General features: G+C 29.0%; 1 protein-coding gene across 1 annotated transcript in view; it reads left to right on the top strand.

Moving 5' to 3' along the window:
* The first annotated feature begins 199 nt into the window (after positions 1-199).
* Positions 200-18281, top strand: part of LOC119669144 (serine/threonine-protein kinase tousled-like 2) — a 130960-nt gene continuing 112878 nt past the window's right edge. Inside the window, exons 1-2 of the mRNA XM_038078935.1 lie at positions 200-308; positions 372-459. Coding sequence (XP_037934863.1) covers positions 388-459 — 72 coding nt within the window. The 5' untranslated portion in view covers positions 200-308; positions 372-387. The remainder of the gene's footprint in view (positions 309-371; positions 460-18281) is intronic.

Genomic DNA, 18281 nt, shown 5'->3' with positions numbered 1-18281 from the left:
AAACTCTAGTTTAGTCTTAAGCTATATAGTTTGTAATATGTTAATTACTTATATAAAAATTCTAACCAATTTAATTGGACACTACTATTTATTAATTCTAACGGTTTTCAACCTATATAAACTATAATTTATAGATCTAACGATATATTTTGTTCATTATAAAAATAAAGTTACTTTATTTTAGAAATATAATAGACCATGATTATATTAAAATTTTCTGTTCATAGAAAATATGTTTAATATAATCTTTTATAAGGACTTACGTGAATACAAGCTTCGCGATCCCTAACGTATTGGCATTGAAAACTGTAAGTAATTTGGAATTTTAATTTATTAATCAGACATCTATCTAATCATTTTATTAATAATAGATATTTTGGACACAAAATGGAACATTTTCAAGCAGCATTGGATCCGCGGAAACAAGAACTTTTAGAAGCTCGATTTTTAGGAGCGAGGGTAAGTTTTAAAATGATTATTTTTGTCTTCTTCTTGACGTCGTACTGAAATTAATAAATTTAAAGGTTGTTATGTGATATATTCTATAATATAACATTTTCTTCCATCCGATTGGAAGCATATCCACATTTTTTATTTTATCTCAAAATGTTGATTATATAGCTGTAATGATCAGAACTGACAATTTCCGTCACACCAATCATATCTCTACACTAAAAGTCTCATTATAAATTCAATTTCTTTGGATGTAATGGTCTTTAGACACTTACTTGTAGAGAATTTGGATCGAAAAATTATCTTCACCTTTGTAGTAAGTTTTTGCAGTTTATAAAGTCAAAAAGTAAATCTTAAGCTAAACAAATTTTGACTTAAATGGACGGATCTCTTTGACGGTGTTGCAAACCACAACCAAGAGACAACATTTATAATACAGCTTTTTCTGTAATTTTCTATTATTTCATCAATGCTACTTCATCATTCATCTGCTACTTCCCTAATATCTTTCAGTTCCAATTTTACTTATATTTATACCATACAAATGATCTGTTGGTCCCAGACACTTCTCCAAATTGAATCTCATGTCTTTTTATTTTATCTAAACAATGATTTATTTTAAAGAATGTTCGGCATATACACATTATATTATTGTTTAATAATTAACAAACTAAGAATGTTATTTGACTGATCATACAACGCTGTTTCGAGTATTGCCACGTACTCATCATCAGTGGTCTTAGGAAATATTTGAATTCCTGTTCTGTTTTTTCGAATTTCTGTTTTTTGTTTTTCGAACCTGTCTAACTTTTAAATACTTTCTTTTCGTATATTCACTATTTTTATTCTCCATCTAGATAAAGTGAGAATAGTATTTATAATCACACTATATATATCTCGCAGTGCAGTCATTTTATTTTTTCTTATTGTTATAACTTAAAGCAAATCGCTGATCAGGCATGGCGAGAGACATTTGGTCGTCTAGAAAAACCATCTGCAAATAGAGATAATCCTTTATATAAACTAAAATCCTTACCTGTAGTTAATATTCAAGAATTTTTTTTTGTGAATGATCTCTTTACTATTGCCATATGTACATTGCACGGATACTTTAAAACAAAAAATTGTTGTGAAGGATGTTTTAGGACTACCTTAAAAAATAACTAACTTGATACAGTTCAAAAAAGGTAAACATTTTATTTTAGAATACTGCTTTATTTAATTCAGATCACTAGAAATACTAAATACAGAACAGACCTAAAAAATTATTACGAAATGCTTGCCTTACTCGACCAGAATAGCTGAGATAAGGTCAATAACTTATATTTTTGCATTTGTAGATTAAAATAAAAATACTTTTCTTTATATAAAAACTTTGTGATTTTGTTACTAGATAATAGTTTTTTCAAAGATAGAGAGAAAGAAATTACAGTAAACGTCCAAATTAAGGAATGATTTCTTGCATAACCGCCCAATTGTTAAATCATATAATTTGTTATATCGAATGAATATATTAAGCATATAAATATAGCAATCGGTAGTCCAGTTACTAATTTTGAAGATTATTAATTAATTATTTCTAGTTATTCTCTATTATATTTTTTGTACGCTTCCTAAGTCTTGTAAAATTATTATATTGTGGTACCTAACATTAGTTACTGTAGTATAGACTACTGTATAGACTCCTAAATCTTGTAAAATTATTATATTGTTGTATCTACAATTAGTTACTGTACTATAGACTACTATATAGACTCCTTAATTGTCTCACAGCATTTTTATCGGACAAAATTAGAATAGTATATATATACTTATTATCATTTAATAATACGTTATGAATGCACTTCGACATAAAAGATCCTAAAGACCCAACTTAATCAATTCTAGACTATTAATAAATCTCGTGATTGCTATGGGCTTAATTTTACATATTTGATTTGGGACTAAGATCCCGTTTCCTAGGTAGTCAAGTCTATGTCTTGTCGCCGCTAAGCAGTTGCATAGAATATATATACTTAATAGATCTGTTAACAGCATTTTAAACATCTTTTGTAGTTTCTCTCTAAAAAAGCCTTTTTTAATCTGTAAAGAGCTCGTCCAGTTCTCGGCCACCAAAGAGCTCGACCATAGCTCGGCCATCAAAGAGCCCGTGCAGAACTCGGTCTCTAAAAAACTGCTCGTCCAGAGTCCGGTCTCCAAAGTGCCCGTAAATTTAAGTAAAATGTATTTTAATTAAATGTTTTTTTTATATACCTACTTTTTTTTATATTTACTTTTCTATGATATCCTGCATTTCGGAAAGCAAAGAAAAGAAATCTAGTAAAGTTTTTTTTCATGTTTTGGACTAAGTAATCGTCCCTGAAATTTAAGAACCGTTTTATACAAAAGTTTTTGGAATCAGTAATTAAACACATAACAGTAGTGAAAAATAATTGTTATTTATGAAAAAATAAAAAAAAACCAAAAACAAAAGACTAACTTTAGAGAGTCTTCACATAATAAAAAATATACACAGAACAATGAATAGGAAAGAGGATAGGATAGGATAGGATAGAGGACTATAACCTGGATAGTTGTTTTTTATTGTATATTGTTTATATTATATATTGTATAGAATTTAATTTATTGTTTATTATTTTAAACTCTAAATTTGTGAACTGATTCCAGTATAAATAACCGCTTTATATGTTTTCAAGAGCAGTTGTAATAATACCCCGTCCTGTTTGGAAGAAGTCAAGCAAAATTTCGAAACGTCGTCGATATTTATATAGACTATATAAAAATAAACACTAATTTACAATATTTTATTTTATTTATATAAAGTTTTTTAAAAAAACAAAAACATTTAATTCGCCATTAGTTTGAAAAATAATTTTATTTATTCAGAATATTTAATTAATTATATATATAATCAATAAATATATAATGAGTAAATTATAATATTAAAAATTTTATTAGTTTTCCAAAAAATATGATTTATTTCGATGACTACAAACTTTTATTTATTATTTCTTCGATCAACTATACTCTAATTTTTTTCTAATTTCTTAATATCGCCAAATTGTTATTACGACCAATATTCAATTAGTTTTTTTTATTGTTACTAGGCTTAAGTCGTATATTTAACACATGAAATTATAAATGTTTTTTAAATAAAAAATCACACTTATTAAATTAATTATGTTTTAATTTTTATACAAAATTATATATATTACAGATGTTTCGGTCTACTTCGTAGACCATCTTCAGTATACAATAATAATAAACAAAAAAAGAAAATACATAATTAAATATATTAACATATATTGCAATCTAATTTAAGTATTGCAATGATATTAGTACACATAAAAGTTTTAATAGATAAATTATTACAATATCAAAAGTAGTGTAGAGATCGTTTAATTATAGATTAAATATATATTTATGTATATATAATATTGAGACCTTGAGACAAACACACAGCACTAGTGCATAAGCATAAGAAATATCTAAGATGCTGCCACTATCTTAATTGAATGAAGAGATCCGACACGGTGTAATAGTAAAATAGATTCAATACTACAATTTTTAGACTAAATCTAACTTGTTGAATCCATTAATCCATTAGAATCCATTAAGTGGGTATAGTAAATGTCTATGTCTGAGTAAAAAAGACTCCCAACCCCCAACTTTGTTTTTAAATTCAGTAAAATTTTTCAAAATAAATAACTTAACTATCGACAACCTTGAATAAATTACCTAAAAATATAATTTTATTATTATTAAAAGCCAAATTACTACGAAAAACTTTTTTCTCTGATATTCAACAGCTCCATTACTGATGTGATAAAAGAAAACATTTATTTATAAATATATTTATTCATTTTTATTTGTGATAAATAAAATAACAACAATAAAAATTGTATCTCTTGCGATTATGCACATTAAAATTTTCCACTTTTAATCAAATAAGACCGAATTGTAATTTGTTTGCTCACTTATATATTATATAAATTAATTTTATTATATACTCGTATGCATTATATTATATATGAAAGTATAAATAAAATTATATACACACAATCTTTGGCATATAAAAATATCTCAATAACAACAGCCAACGAAATAAATAAAGATATTTGAATAATTATTGTTCAGGCTCTACGAATTCTTGCGGTGAAGTGCTAAAAAATTACCGATATAAAAATAGCACTTTTTCAGTTCACATCCAAAGTTCAAGGAGTACGAACGTCTCGAAATCAACGACGCATAATTAAAAAGTAAACAAACATATAAAAAATAAAAGTTATAAACATTAAAGAAGACATCTATTATATAATAAAAATGAGCAAAAAGAAAAACAAAAATTAAAAATTGTTTAACACATTTTATTTAATTTTTTAATAAATACGAATAAAAAAAATATTTTTCTATTTAAATCGATTTAAATGCTATTTAAAAAAAAATTCTATTAAAGTTTGCAAAAAGCCCCCGTAAGCCACTCGTCGAGTACCAGACATAAACGCGCCTTCATCGTATGGCAGACTGAAATACTTGCACTGAACGAGACCGTTCAACACCGCAGCCGTGGGTCCGATTCCAATGTTGTTGTTTTATCTTCAACTTGACACACTGAGCGAGTGAGCCGCAGTGCGCACACGAGTGCTTTCATTGAAACTGAACGAGTCGTCGCTCTCAGCAGTAAATTCACTTATACAACTGCAATAAATTTAAAATACCTGAATACTCACTCCATGGCACATGAGATTTATTTATAAAGTCGTTTATACGTAGTAACTGAAAAAATCCATAACCTTTTACTGCTAGTGGGCATTTTTTTAATTACCAGTCCTACAATTTTTTTTGTTTCCATAATAAACCAGTTTATTAGTCTACTACACTTTGTTTGGGTTATATAGTTTTGAGGAGAAGAAGACGGGAAAATCTAAAATTAAATTATATAAAAATTATAAATTAATATTAGATAAGATATTAGTAATCGATAATATTTAAAACTTGTTAACTTCTAGAGACGTTTTTAAGTACCTAATAAATGTTGCCTAATCAGTTTATGCCCATATATATTATATACAATAGTGTATAATATATATAGAATAGTATATAAACTAAATTAATTTAATTGTTTTAAAAAGATAAGGTATATACTAGCACGTAGTCATGAAGTGGAAGTATTCAAGGGAATGAATCTACTTCCTTGATATCCAATATACACATATTAACAATCGAAGTAGATACAAAATTAAAATTGAGATAAAAAATTGTTTAAATTACTAAGATTATCTGAAAGTTCCCCAAATGCAAGTTTCTGGTCATGTGCCTTGGTATGTATTATTATTTATTATCCAACATAGTATTGTTTTTAATACTGTGCTATCACATAAAGAAGCTTGATAAATTTAGCTGATTGTGATTATAATGTATAAACATAGAAAATCTTATCTTTCATGTATAAAATATACTATACCATATAGAAAACAAAAAAAAAAAAAATCATCAATATTGTTGTTGTTGTTGTTGTTGTTGTTGTGATTTGAGTTAGTGCTATTGCGCACTTTTACTCTATTGTGGCTGAAGGGCTTATCCATGCCTCACACTAAACTTTAACTATAATAGAATCATTATCATTTCTTTATTTTCTGACTGATGACGGACCGTAGATCAGCATATCTTCATGTGCGTCCTGAGGTGGAGTTAAGGTCTGTTAGAGCGGGGTTGGGCAACGTATCAACTTTTGTATAATGTTATTTATTTTTATAATATACTCTATAACTATACTCTATAATATATAAAGATTAAATAAATCATATACAATATATAATATAATTCAGATAATAATGTTTCAACGCATCTTTGTTTGTTATGACAGATTTTTTAAATTGTTTTTGTCGTCATCTTGAAGCCTTACCAAATAAGGCGGGTTTTGACTTTCTACACTATTCTCTTTGTTATTCTGTGTTTCCTTTAAAACCCCAACTATTTTTCAATACAATAAGTCTTACGGCATTTTCAATATATTCTATTAATCGTTTACGCGATCGATCTCTATTTCTGACTTTTCCAAACATAGTTTACCTCTATTTTTAAAACATGTCTTCACGTACAATTATATTTAAATTTTAATAAATTTTAGAATATCTTCGCCTTTGGTTAATGTCACTAACTTATCTTTTTTTTTTATAGAAAACTCTATGCATAAGTTTGGTTTTAAACCAACTATATATGTTTTGATCTTACTTTTGAACACTTTTAGTTTTATTTTTCGAATTAGTCATATTAGACATATAAGATTCTTACATGGTCATTGGTCTTTTAACCATTTTGTACATCTTTGACTATCACATTTTTAACAATAGAATGGACTTAAAAAGGTTTTATTATGGATTATTAACATTTGTTGTGAATACCCTAAAAAACTTTAACTTTTTGACTTATTCAAATGCGTATTTCCTTTCTTATAGTTTTGTGCATCCCTTCTATTAGTGTTTCTAGATAATATCATATATTTGATCTATTGTCCCAATCATAATTTAGATGCTCTAAGGTTCAAACTTTGATGACCTATGGTTCAAAGTTAGAAGACATACCTAGATTAAGCGAAAACCAATTGTCATGATTAAGGAATATACGACATGAGTTAGGCATATGCTACATACGGACTGTCTTGCACCCAAAAGCGCAATCTTGTAGGAAAACGAAAGAAAAAAATATGCTTCGACTAATCATCTACCCGTTCTGACTTATATATCTGATATTTATGGTCCAAACAAAAAGTTTTTAATATTTATTCATAGTTAAATACGACAAGGATTATTTTTGAATAAATATGGGTGTACAGTAAAAAATTATAGGTCTTCGGAAATTGAATTTTCTTTACATACAATTGTTACGAATATTGGTAAATATCTGTCTTCAGTGGTCTTCGGCATAGGTTTTTGAAATTAATTTCGAATTTGTATATAATTTTTTAGACTACAAATACAAAGAATTGAATTTGAGCCTTACCAAATTTAGACCAGAGAGCGACAATTCAAATAACCGATCTAATACTTTGACTTGTTCTAACTTAGATTGTTGGCAATTTGTTGTTGTTGTTGTTCCACCACACTAACTTGTTATGGTACTTAAGAATGAACGCATAAACCACAGCTACACAATATTTAATTAATTATTAAAGCTTTATTGTTAGATATCAATACTTATATTTGTAGAATTATTATTTGATGTATAGTTTTACTATTTGTATCTAGTTAAGATGTGATGTTTTTCCAAAGAATTATGCGACTATTATTCTGCGACCGATTCAAGTGAGTTGGAATTCAATACAATATTTTATGTATGGTATATACATATATTTGAAATATGTGGTTCATTTACTTAAATTTGTGTTATGGTATACGATTTAAAAGAATTGTTGCGCTATGTGTTAAAAAAAATATTATACTTTAATCCATTTTATACATAGATACAACCGTAATAAGGAAGCTACGATAGTTTATATTACAACAGATCTCATTAAAACGAAAATTGATGAAAAACCATTTCTAAGTAGTTAATATTAGGTTTTTTTTATAGAAACAAATGAAATAAATGAAAAGACCTGAATAAGCGAGGTACTCAGGTCTATGCGTGATATACAAAAGACTCTCGTCGTAACGAAATTACCTGCTATTACCTTTCGTATTTTGTATATAACTTCTGTTACTTAAAAGAAACATTTTTGGTAAACCTGTTATTTTAAAGTAATTGTTCGTTTATTGTTTAAAGAACTCAGCGTTGCTAGTATGCGTTAAACCTTGATTCTACAGTATGTAAAAATTAGACTAATACAAGTGAATCATAGATGGCTACCTAAAGAGACTATTAATCTAAAGAACTACAAAACACTATTCGAAGCATTATATCTTCCACTTAAATTAAATATTGACAGCAATGGTGAATGTGGAAAGAGTAACGAACAAAGTTCTGTTACTGTCCTGCTTTCACAAAAAATAACCTAAAAGTCTTTCCAGTTAGTAATTTTGAGGAACTGAAGTCCCAAAACTGACTTAAGTATGAATTAAATCAGCAAATTTGATGGTTTACGTCATTATTGAGACTTAAGTTACGAATGTGAAATCGATTTTCAGTTCCCCTTTGTTAGTGGGTTGTACTATTTCTTAAAATACTTTAATGACACATCTTAAGTGTTATGCTAATCGAGTATCGTCACAGATCTATCAAATCTATGGGTGGCCAGTTCTTGTTACTGGCTTGTGATATTTCTTGAAATTCTTTAATGACACATCTTAAGTGTTGTGCTCATCTAATATGTTATTTCCACAGAACTATCAAATCTATGGGTGACATTGGATGACCAGCCTTGTTACTAGGTTGTACTATTTCCTAAAATTATTTATTAACGTTTTGCGTTCATCAAATATCGCTAAAGATCTGTCAGGTCTGTGCATGGTAGTAGCTGACTAGTTTTAACTACCTACCAAATATTATTTTTTTATAGAAGACAATATTTCTTATTATTATTATATGTAGACACATATTGATATACATAAAATATTTCTTTTTTACTTTTATATATTTTATATTTTATCGATTTTCTTTTTAAAGCAATACGCTTTACATATTTGTTGAGTTCCTTTTGTTCTCAACAATTCCACAATTCAAATTCTGTATACAATAATATAAGTATGTCGTATGTATGTAAGTTGTGTGTATGTATAAAGCCTGATCCACAAATATTCATATACAAAAAAATTCTTATTGTGCAGCCACACGGGCAGCAAAGCACAGCACCGCACATGGTACTAAATTCTTCGTTGTGTATTCATGAACGAACGAATGGGTACGTCGACGCTGCACGGCATCGCAGCGAACAGTGTTGTTGCTTGCTATTGTGGATTTCGCTTCTGTGCGCCTGGTATAAATCAAAAAATAGTGTGAGTAGGTGCGCTCAAAATAATTTTTATAGAATTTTTATTATAGTCATAAGATATTTTTAGCAACTCCAACAATTTTAAATAGTTGTAAATTAAAATGTTTTTTAATGGACTGATTTTCGCACATTCAATTCGCTTCGTTGCTGTCTGTCTAATTCAGAAGTTAATATGAAAATGATTTATAAAAAAATATGTAGGTTATTGTGCTGAATGAATATACAATTTTTAGAAATTTTAAATACAATATCTTTAGTTAAATTTAATATTTTATTGGCAACACTTTTAACTAATTAAAAAAAATAATTTGTATGTGGAAAGGAAGGGAAATAAATAGTGGTTTAGAAATGCTTGCATACACAAAAATAAAATCGATTTCGTAGCTGTTGTGCTCATGTTAAATGTTGACAGCTGACGCTGACAGCCATGATTATCGGTATCTGTTAAGTTTTTTGCATACTCTTTCTTGTGATATATTTTTTGTGTCTGCAATATGTTTACATTTTAAAAAATATAAATAAATGTTTACTTTGAGCATTTAGAGCAGGCTACAGAGCGCTCTCGCTCTCTTAAGTACGTATGAGCTTGTTCATAGCTTTACAAAGTGAGAAGAGTTCCCTACACGTTTTTTTATTTCACATTTGCCGGCACATTTGCGAGTGTAATTTACTCTTAAACATGCCGCTTTGCTCTCACTGCTTTTATTAGCCATGATGAGTAACGTAAAATCAGGAACGTGCACTTTGTGTTGTCTGCACTTGTGGTTGTTAAGTGTCAGTCAAGCTCTTATAGCACATTCCAGAGATTTTTGTTTCGTTTGTTGTGCTTTTATTTTTCGTTAAACGGGTGCTGTTGAGGTTGTGGCGCGTGATAAAATTCAGCTGCTACTGTTGTGCTGTTGTATTGGTGTGGTCGTAGGTCGTATACATATAATGATTTTCGTTTTTCAGGTTTGTATTAAATTTCTTTTCGGTTTATCGGTTTAATGTTATATGTTTGATAATGTTGTCAGTTCTGGTTGCATGTTGGATGATGTATAAAAGAGCTTAAAGCATGTTTTTCCATCATAAAATTTAATACACTTGGGAACTGAAGTTCAGACGGTATTAAAAGAGTTTCTCTAAAATTTATTTTTTTTTTTTTTTGCTTTTTTCACAGGACGGTTTTGTGTACTAAGCCAGTAGCATTAATTTTACACACAAAATCCGGTGTGTAAACGTTGCTCTTGCATGGAAATTGCAAATTGTGACGTTTTGGTGTAAATTTAAGATAGTAGTTAGTTGGATGTAGTATTTTATTTTTAATAATTTGATTTAATACAAATTAAATTATTTATTAAAACACAAAAATGATTTAAAATGATTTTTAAAAATTATATTTTATTGTCACTAATACTTCGACTATAGTCTATAGTCATTTTATATTATAAAATGTATAATATAAATTATACTATTAAATCAATTTAAAATATTTTTTTTCTTTTTCTTTTAATTTTAATATGTATTCTGTAAAAGTAAAATACATATAATAAAAAGATCGCCTGTCGAGAACTTCTCTATTTTAAATTAAGATTTTATTATATAATCTGGAACGACGTTTTTCTTTTTAGCCTTGTAAAAATTTTTGAGGACGACATTAAAAGCTCGAAGCTTATAATGAATCTGTATCCGTTCGTGGTATTTTCTGACAATTTTTTTAACTTCATGTTCCAACGGAGGTATCCTGAGGTCACCTTGGTTTTGAAAGTTGGTGACATACCATTTAGTGTTTACCATTTCTCGTAGTCTTAAACTGGAATTTTTGAGAAGAATTTCAATGTTGGTCGCTAAGACTGTGCTCCATAGCTGAATGCTGTAGGTTCACACTTTTGTATGAAAGAAGTTTATTTTGTAAGGATTCTGAAGATCGTTTGTTCAGTAACCAAAATGTGATAAGGTATTGAATCCCAAGGGAAGTTCGTTTGCTAAAAATGTGTGTTTTTCATGAAAGACGACTATCCAAATATAGGCTTAAACCAATTTGATGTTAGGTCAAGATAAAAGATTGGACAGAGTATGCTGCGTTATGGGATTTCAGTTTCAATGGTATATAATGAAAATATCTCATTTGCGTTATTAACATAAAAAAATCTTTTTGAGACACCTTTATGAGTCTTTATGTCGTTGTTTACATAAAAGTGGTATACACGATCAAATGGTATATATCTGCTTAACTAGATTTCAACAAAAAGTAGAGCTAGTTCGCAGCTGTCACTGAAAGACTTTTGGTAAAGAGTATTTTGTAGTATGGCGCTTATAGTACAGTGCCATAACCGGAACTGTGCATTTGAGAATATATTATCTGTATATTAAATTGTCCAATGGCTTATCCACTCCTAATCCTCCCATATACTACATTATAATAAAGATTATATAGATTAAATAAATATTTTCTTTAAATAAAAAAAAAAAATAAAAGTAGAAAGAAACACCTCGCGGGTAGGTTCCATAGTATATATTCATACGGTATGAGTTTAATCTTCATTAACTATTGATCCGGATCAAGTTCTGATATTTTCTGTGCGATTCTTGATTGTAAATTGATTTACAAAAGTCGGTTTTAGGAAGTTATTATGCAGCTTTCTTTATTGTGCTCCCTTAGTATTAAATTAAGTTAAATTATATTTAGGTTAGGTTAAACCATTGTGACGCCAGTACTTTACACAAATTTTTGTACGATCGACAGTACTTTTGAAATTTCGGTTGATTGTTCTGCAATAGCATCCTACTTTATATATATGAAATTGTACGTATGTTTCTCTTAAAAAGCTGATTGCCTATTATAATCAACAAAAATGTAGTGAAAATACCGGTTTAACAAAGACCCCAGATCGTGATAAATTTTTGCTGTATGAATACTCTACTAGTTGAGACGCAGAGTACCAGAGACGCAAAACTCAATCCAATATATATTTACTAATTCACTCCTCAAACATGATATACCCATAGATCTTAAAATATGCATTAGTTTGAAATTCAACATATATTGTTTAATTAACTTTTCATTTGCTATTCCCATTTGTTGGGTTTAGAAATTTCAATAGTAGGTTTTTTCTTAAATTTTAAAAGTAATATCAAAAGTTTTTGTTATATTTTAACAATAAAATACTATTTTTTTTTAGAGAAATAGTGGTTGCTCATATGTCTGGGTGTATTTCTGTAAACAAGAAAATGACAGAAACCACAGAAGACGAACTGCTATACAAATTTTTTACAGTGTGTTTTACATGTATTCTTAATTTAGCGTATGATTTTAGTTAATTTAAAAATAAACTTGTAATTTAAGCTATTTTTCCAAAACAGTTCCGGTTTTTTTTTATACGTTTAGAAAGCTTTTTTTTTTGTCTCCTTTTTTAGAACTAGTATGAGATGATGAGACCTCCCTTCTTTAGTTTTAAAATTCTTATGTATTTTAAAGAAATTAAACATATCCTCTACTTGTCTGATAAAAAAATTGATGTATTCACTACCTTGACTACTAATAAAGAAAAATGATTAAGACTCTAAATGAAATGCAAAAAAGGCATAATATTTGGAAAGACAATGATAATTTTAAAATTTGAAAATTAATGTCAAAAAATTGTAGTCGTTGGTTTTGACTTAGGTTGAGTAAAAACTGCCTCATGTTTTTTTCTTCAACGTTCAGTACCTTGGACTGTTTCCCTATCCCTCCCTATCTTCTTGCCATTGTTATAAACGCTGTCTATTACCGACAGCCGTATTGAACCACGTATACGTGTTTAAAAAGGTTTTTAACATTCTTCTAAGGGAGTAGTCAATGTCTTTTTAAAGAGTTGGTATAGTTCGTGGTAAAATTATATTTGCCAGTTTTCTACTTTATCGAATATCGAATATTATTGTAGTATTTATTTTTTAAGACCATGTTATACAGACAATCATGGTCATATCAAATGTGAAATTATTATTGTTGCTAATGTAAATTAAAAAAATAGAAAAAGGGCGAAATTGCGATGTAAATTTGGTCACAGTGACTAAAGATTTTGTGCCTCCTCGTATCGGTCACAACAGTGTTGCTCAGTAATAAGTGTCAGAATTATTTATTAGAAATTTAACATTTAAATTTAGTCTCAACTAATGGGTATTAAAATTGTACTAAAATAACGAAATTGACAATTGTGATATAATTCTCTGTATAACATGCCTTTCGGTCATGATTAAAAAGATTATAAAAATGGCGTGACCATTTATCATATTTCTGTCTGTATAAAATGGCTTTTAAGTGCACCAATTACATGTTCATTTGTTCTCGACAACAATTTTTAATCCCAAATATATGCTTTGCTGCAATGTATACAAGTATTAATAAATAAATTTTTTTGCAAAAAGGAATAGATTACTCGGTACAGAGGGTGACTACAGAAAACCGGAATTCGTTGGAGAAAAAATATTTCATGAAATAATAGTTAAGTATGAATAAACAATCAATAAAAAGAAAATAATTTGAAAGGAAATGATCTAAAATATTTCAGAAAGATTACCTTAAAAGTAGCATAACACTTATTATCCAATTAAAGCGATTTAACTGAAACTTTTTCAGGATATTAGGTATTCTTTGACTGAAGACTTCTTTAGTACTCTCCTTTTCGGTAAATTTTGCAACTTGCATACTGTTTGCACCTTTTAAAAAACGAATATTTTGTTCATAATGAAACTAAATTATTCACACTAGTCCCTTTTAAGATATTGGATTTTAATTGCTATTAATTTTTTTGAGTAAACTCTTCTTTGATATCCTAAATCTTGTATCGGGTGTTTTTTTAGCTGCTTGAGAACTATCGAGTTCAGTGAGATTTAGCGATTCATAATAAATCGCTGGAATAACACTTCCAAATTGTGGAAATTTACTTTGAAAAAATAAATCTGTACGCAAATTCATTATTGAAGCTCATTTCTGGTTAATTGGCTACCACAATAAACAAATTTGTAGTATATGGAGCGACGATAATCTCCAAGTCGTTAACGAATCACCATCACATCCATTAAAATTAACTGCTTAGTGCGGTTTACACGCTGGCGACATTATCGGTCCTTATTTTTTTTCGAAATAAAGAAGGAGCTGCCGTTATGGTGAATGGCGAGCGCTATCGAGCCATGCTGAAGGAATTTCTGTTTCGAAAATTATCTAAAATTATCTACCAGATTATAATAAAAAAATGTTCATTTCAATTATATTTCTGTCTTGTATTTTCATTTTAAGTTGTCATACAACTAAAAAAACACCCAATATATTGCTTCTTAGACTAAAGAATAAAGAATTTGGGTAGAAAAATCTTCCTATACATTTGTATAGAGAATTTAATGCGATAAATCTAAAATAAAAAAGTATTTATAATAAATTTTTTTACTAATACAGTGGAGGCTCCAATATAAGAACTCTTACAAATTCCAACTGTCCAGAAATTAGAACCAAAAAATTTGAATACATTGTATGCGCTAAAAGCTCCAAATTAGAACTTTTCGTTCTAATTTTTGAACGAGTTCTCCTTTCTAGTATTTAAGGTTTTATAAGGTTATCAAAAGGTTAAGGTTATAAGGTTATCGGAAAGGCATGCAGATCTGAGGTCAATTATTGCTTAGTCTGATAAAGCAAGAGTTATGAAGAAACCTCAACTAGCCTCAACATAATAATAAGGTTTGTTCGTACATTGTTAAAAAAAAAATAAAGGTGGGGAGGGGGATCTGTTGGTAGTGGCGTTAGTCATTTCCAAAATGCGCACTTTAATGAAACACATTCAGAAATGCAAGTTCAAGACGGATCTGAATATGAGTTTTATACCGATAACAATACTTCAAATAACATTAAAGATGATGCTCCCAATTCATTCTAAATCCATTGAAATATTTTAATAAATTGGTGTAAAAAGAATGACTCAGCATAGGATCATATGGCCAATCTTTATCTTTTAATTCCCCATAATGAGATGACATTGTAAAAATTTGACTAAACCTAAAAAAAACAAACATTACTTAATATTTTAAACATTAATGCAAAAAATAAAGTTTTTATGTAGAGTTTTAATTTTTTGATAATTTTTTTTTTAGAAATAGAAAAATCCAAATATTAGAACTTTTCACAAATTTAAACTACCCGAGCCTCTAATTTGTGAGCCTCTACTGTATTGATTAATATATACATATAATATTTTATTTGTTATTACATTATATTTCGAATCTTTAGTCCTACATAAAAGTCTATAAATATAAAAATTTAAGATTTAAATCATGTTTTGCAAGATAATATGGAGAAATTGCTTCCATATTCTATTTCTATTCTATGGAGTGTTTTTTATGAATTTTAGATTATTCTTTAAAACTGAAATGTTATTATTTTATTTATTCATAATTTAATTATATTGAAATAATTTAGTTAAATTTATATTATTGACTATTTTTGCGCATGCATTTTGCTTTCCCTAAATTTTTTTTTAATTTTTTTTAATGCTTGTTTTTTTTTCTTTATAAGACAAGGATAAAGCATTGCGTGCGACGAGTGTAAAGTATTTTCCTTCCGCGTTTAGTTACAAAAAAAAAAAAAAACAAAAAAAAATATCTGCCATAAACAGCAAAAGAGAAAAAAATGTATACTGAAAAAACCTTTCTAAAAGTGATATGTCTTCGCTTTGCCATATTCCATATTAAAGTTACCAGGCTGACCCTACCGACCGGTTTACTTTGCCATACCACATTCGGCTTTCGCATATTACAGCATCGTTCCGAAAGAGAACTTGCAGAAGAAAAAATCATCGCACACATATAATGTATACAAATTTAGAAAATGAGCATGAAACCCGGACCCACATTGGTATCAAGAGAAGATGCAATTGTAATAACCAAAGCTTTGCTAAACGTATTTTCAGCTGTTTTGTAGATGCAGCGGAATTGTGCTCGTCTTGATTCTCGTCTCACCTCTTACCTCTTGCACATTGTTGTGCATGGCTTTTGCTTGACTGTTTGGCTGTCTATATGTGATGACAGCAACAGCCAACCCGTCATCTCCGAAATGTGTGGTGCGCCCAAAAGCCAAAACCCGAACTAGCTAAATTCATCCTGTGCAAATAACGACGAGCACGGGTACGACGACGACGACGACTACGACAACGACAACGACGATTACCATCTATGACGGCAACGTTCCCGATGCCTACGGTAGGCGACAAAACACAAAACACTAAAGTACGACCGACCGGCATGGCAAATGCGAGTGCATTTACAATGTTTGAAGTGCTTTTTGTTCTATTCCTGTGTTGCATGCATTCTTCACTTGATACCCAACAGTTAAGTACACGCGCTGCATCGTGCTTTTGCTACTGCAGCAACCATAGCTCCTCCATTCAATGTGCTTTATAATTCACTTTTTTGTTGTTGTTGTTGTTGTTGTTGCTGTTGTTGGTTGCTGTTGTTGGTTGCTGTTGTAGTTATTGTTGCTTTTGTATAGCCTTCATATGGATGGTGTATGAAATCTCAAATGAAGTTCGCGCGACGCACCTACTCTACTTATGGTGCTTGCTAGCACATGCTAGTTGCATTGCAAAATAGTCGTAGTCGTTACTGAGTTGCGAGTAAGTAATGTAGTGAGTGAGTGCATCCATCGCAGGCTATTTTTTTAGAGTATTCGCACGGTGGCCACTGAAAATTGATTGACAACTACCACGCTCAAGTTGAGTTCGCGTTTCTTCCACAACAAAAGTAAAGTAGAAAGATATAAAATATTATTTGTATCTGGTTAGATGGTGCGCTTGGTCGTAAGTTTTACGAGTTAGTTTCACACTAAGTATTTTTTTACATTATTTTTTTTTTTAAATTTATTTTTTTTTTTAAATTTTTTTTTTTTTTTTTTTTTTTGTTACTTTATAGTAACCGTTTCAATATTACTATTACAATATTTGTTTATTTTCGTTATTGCCGCCGTTGTGTTGTTGTTTCTGTTTTTGTTGCTTCTGATATTCGCTGTTGTTATTTGGCCGGCCAAGTGCACTCTTGTAGACGTTGACGTGCTAATAATCCAATCCATAGTATCGTGGCTAATTTTGCAAGGTTTGCTTGTACACTCTTGTGATTACTAGCATTCAGCGTTCAGCGATTTGAGATTTTTTGTTTTTCGTAATTTTCGTATTCTCTGCAATAGCCAGCCCGTTTATATTGATAGGAGATTTTTTAGATTTTCAGTTTATTAAATGCAACGCTTCACTGCAGTTTATGGTAGTAGAAAAGCTAAAAACTTGCTAAATACTACGAATTAGAATTGTGAAAAAAATTTATATAAAATCGTAGTCGTAGTCGAAGTCGAAGTCGAAATCTGGTAGAAAAAGATATGTATCTATCTATATATCTAGAGGAAAGAAAACTTTGGTAAGAAAAGTTTATACATATATACAAACGAACGAATAAACAAACGTGTACACAAATATAAACCGTAAAAGCGAACAAAATGTGTCTATAAAATATATAAAAGGCAAAAGGCATAAGAAGTGAAGCTGTGTTTTGTGCGCGTGTGAAAGGGATAAACAAAACTACATACAATAAAAATAAAATCAAATAAGACACTACACAAGAAAATCAGTGGAAATCTGAACGTATTTGTTATGCCACTGATAAAGCAGCGAAAAATGAGTCGATATAAGGTTCGTAATAATATATATAAATATGTATACATAATTTTACCTATAAAAATAAATATAAATATTTTTTTTTTCTCACTCAATATGTTATTTATCACAGTATATTACATTTTTCAATTATAAGATAATTTTCTGTAATACGTACAGTTTTTAATTTTTTTACATTGTTTTACTTTAAACAGTGAAAATTTAATTAAATAAATAAGATTAATTTACCAAAA

Source organism: Teleopsis dalmanni, chromosome 1 (genome assembly GCF_002237135.1).
Source record: "Teleopsis dalmanni isolate 2A chromosome 1, ASM223713v2, whole genome shotgun sequence".
In the NCBI taxonomy this organism is placed as follows: domain Eukaryota; kingdom Metazoa; phylum Arthropoda; class Insecta; order Diptera; family Diopsidae; genus Teleopsis; species Teleopsis dalmanni.
Note: the sequence above shows the minus strand (reverse complement) of the source record. Positions and strands in the feature narration are given on the sequence as shown.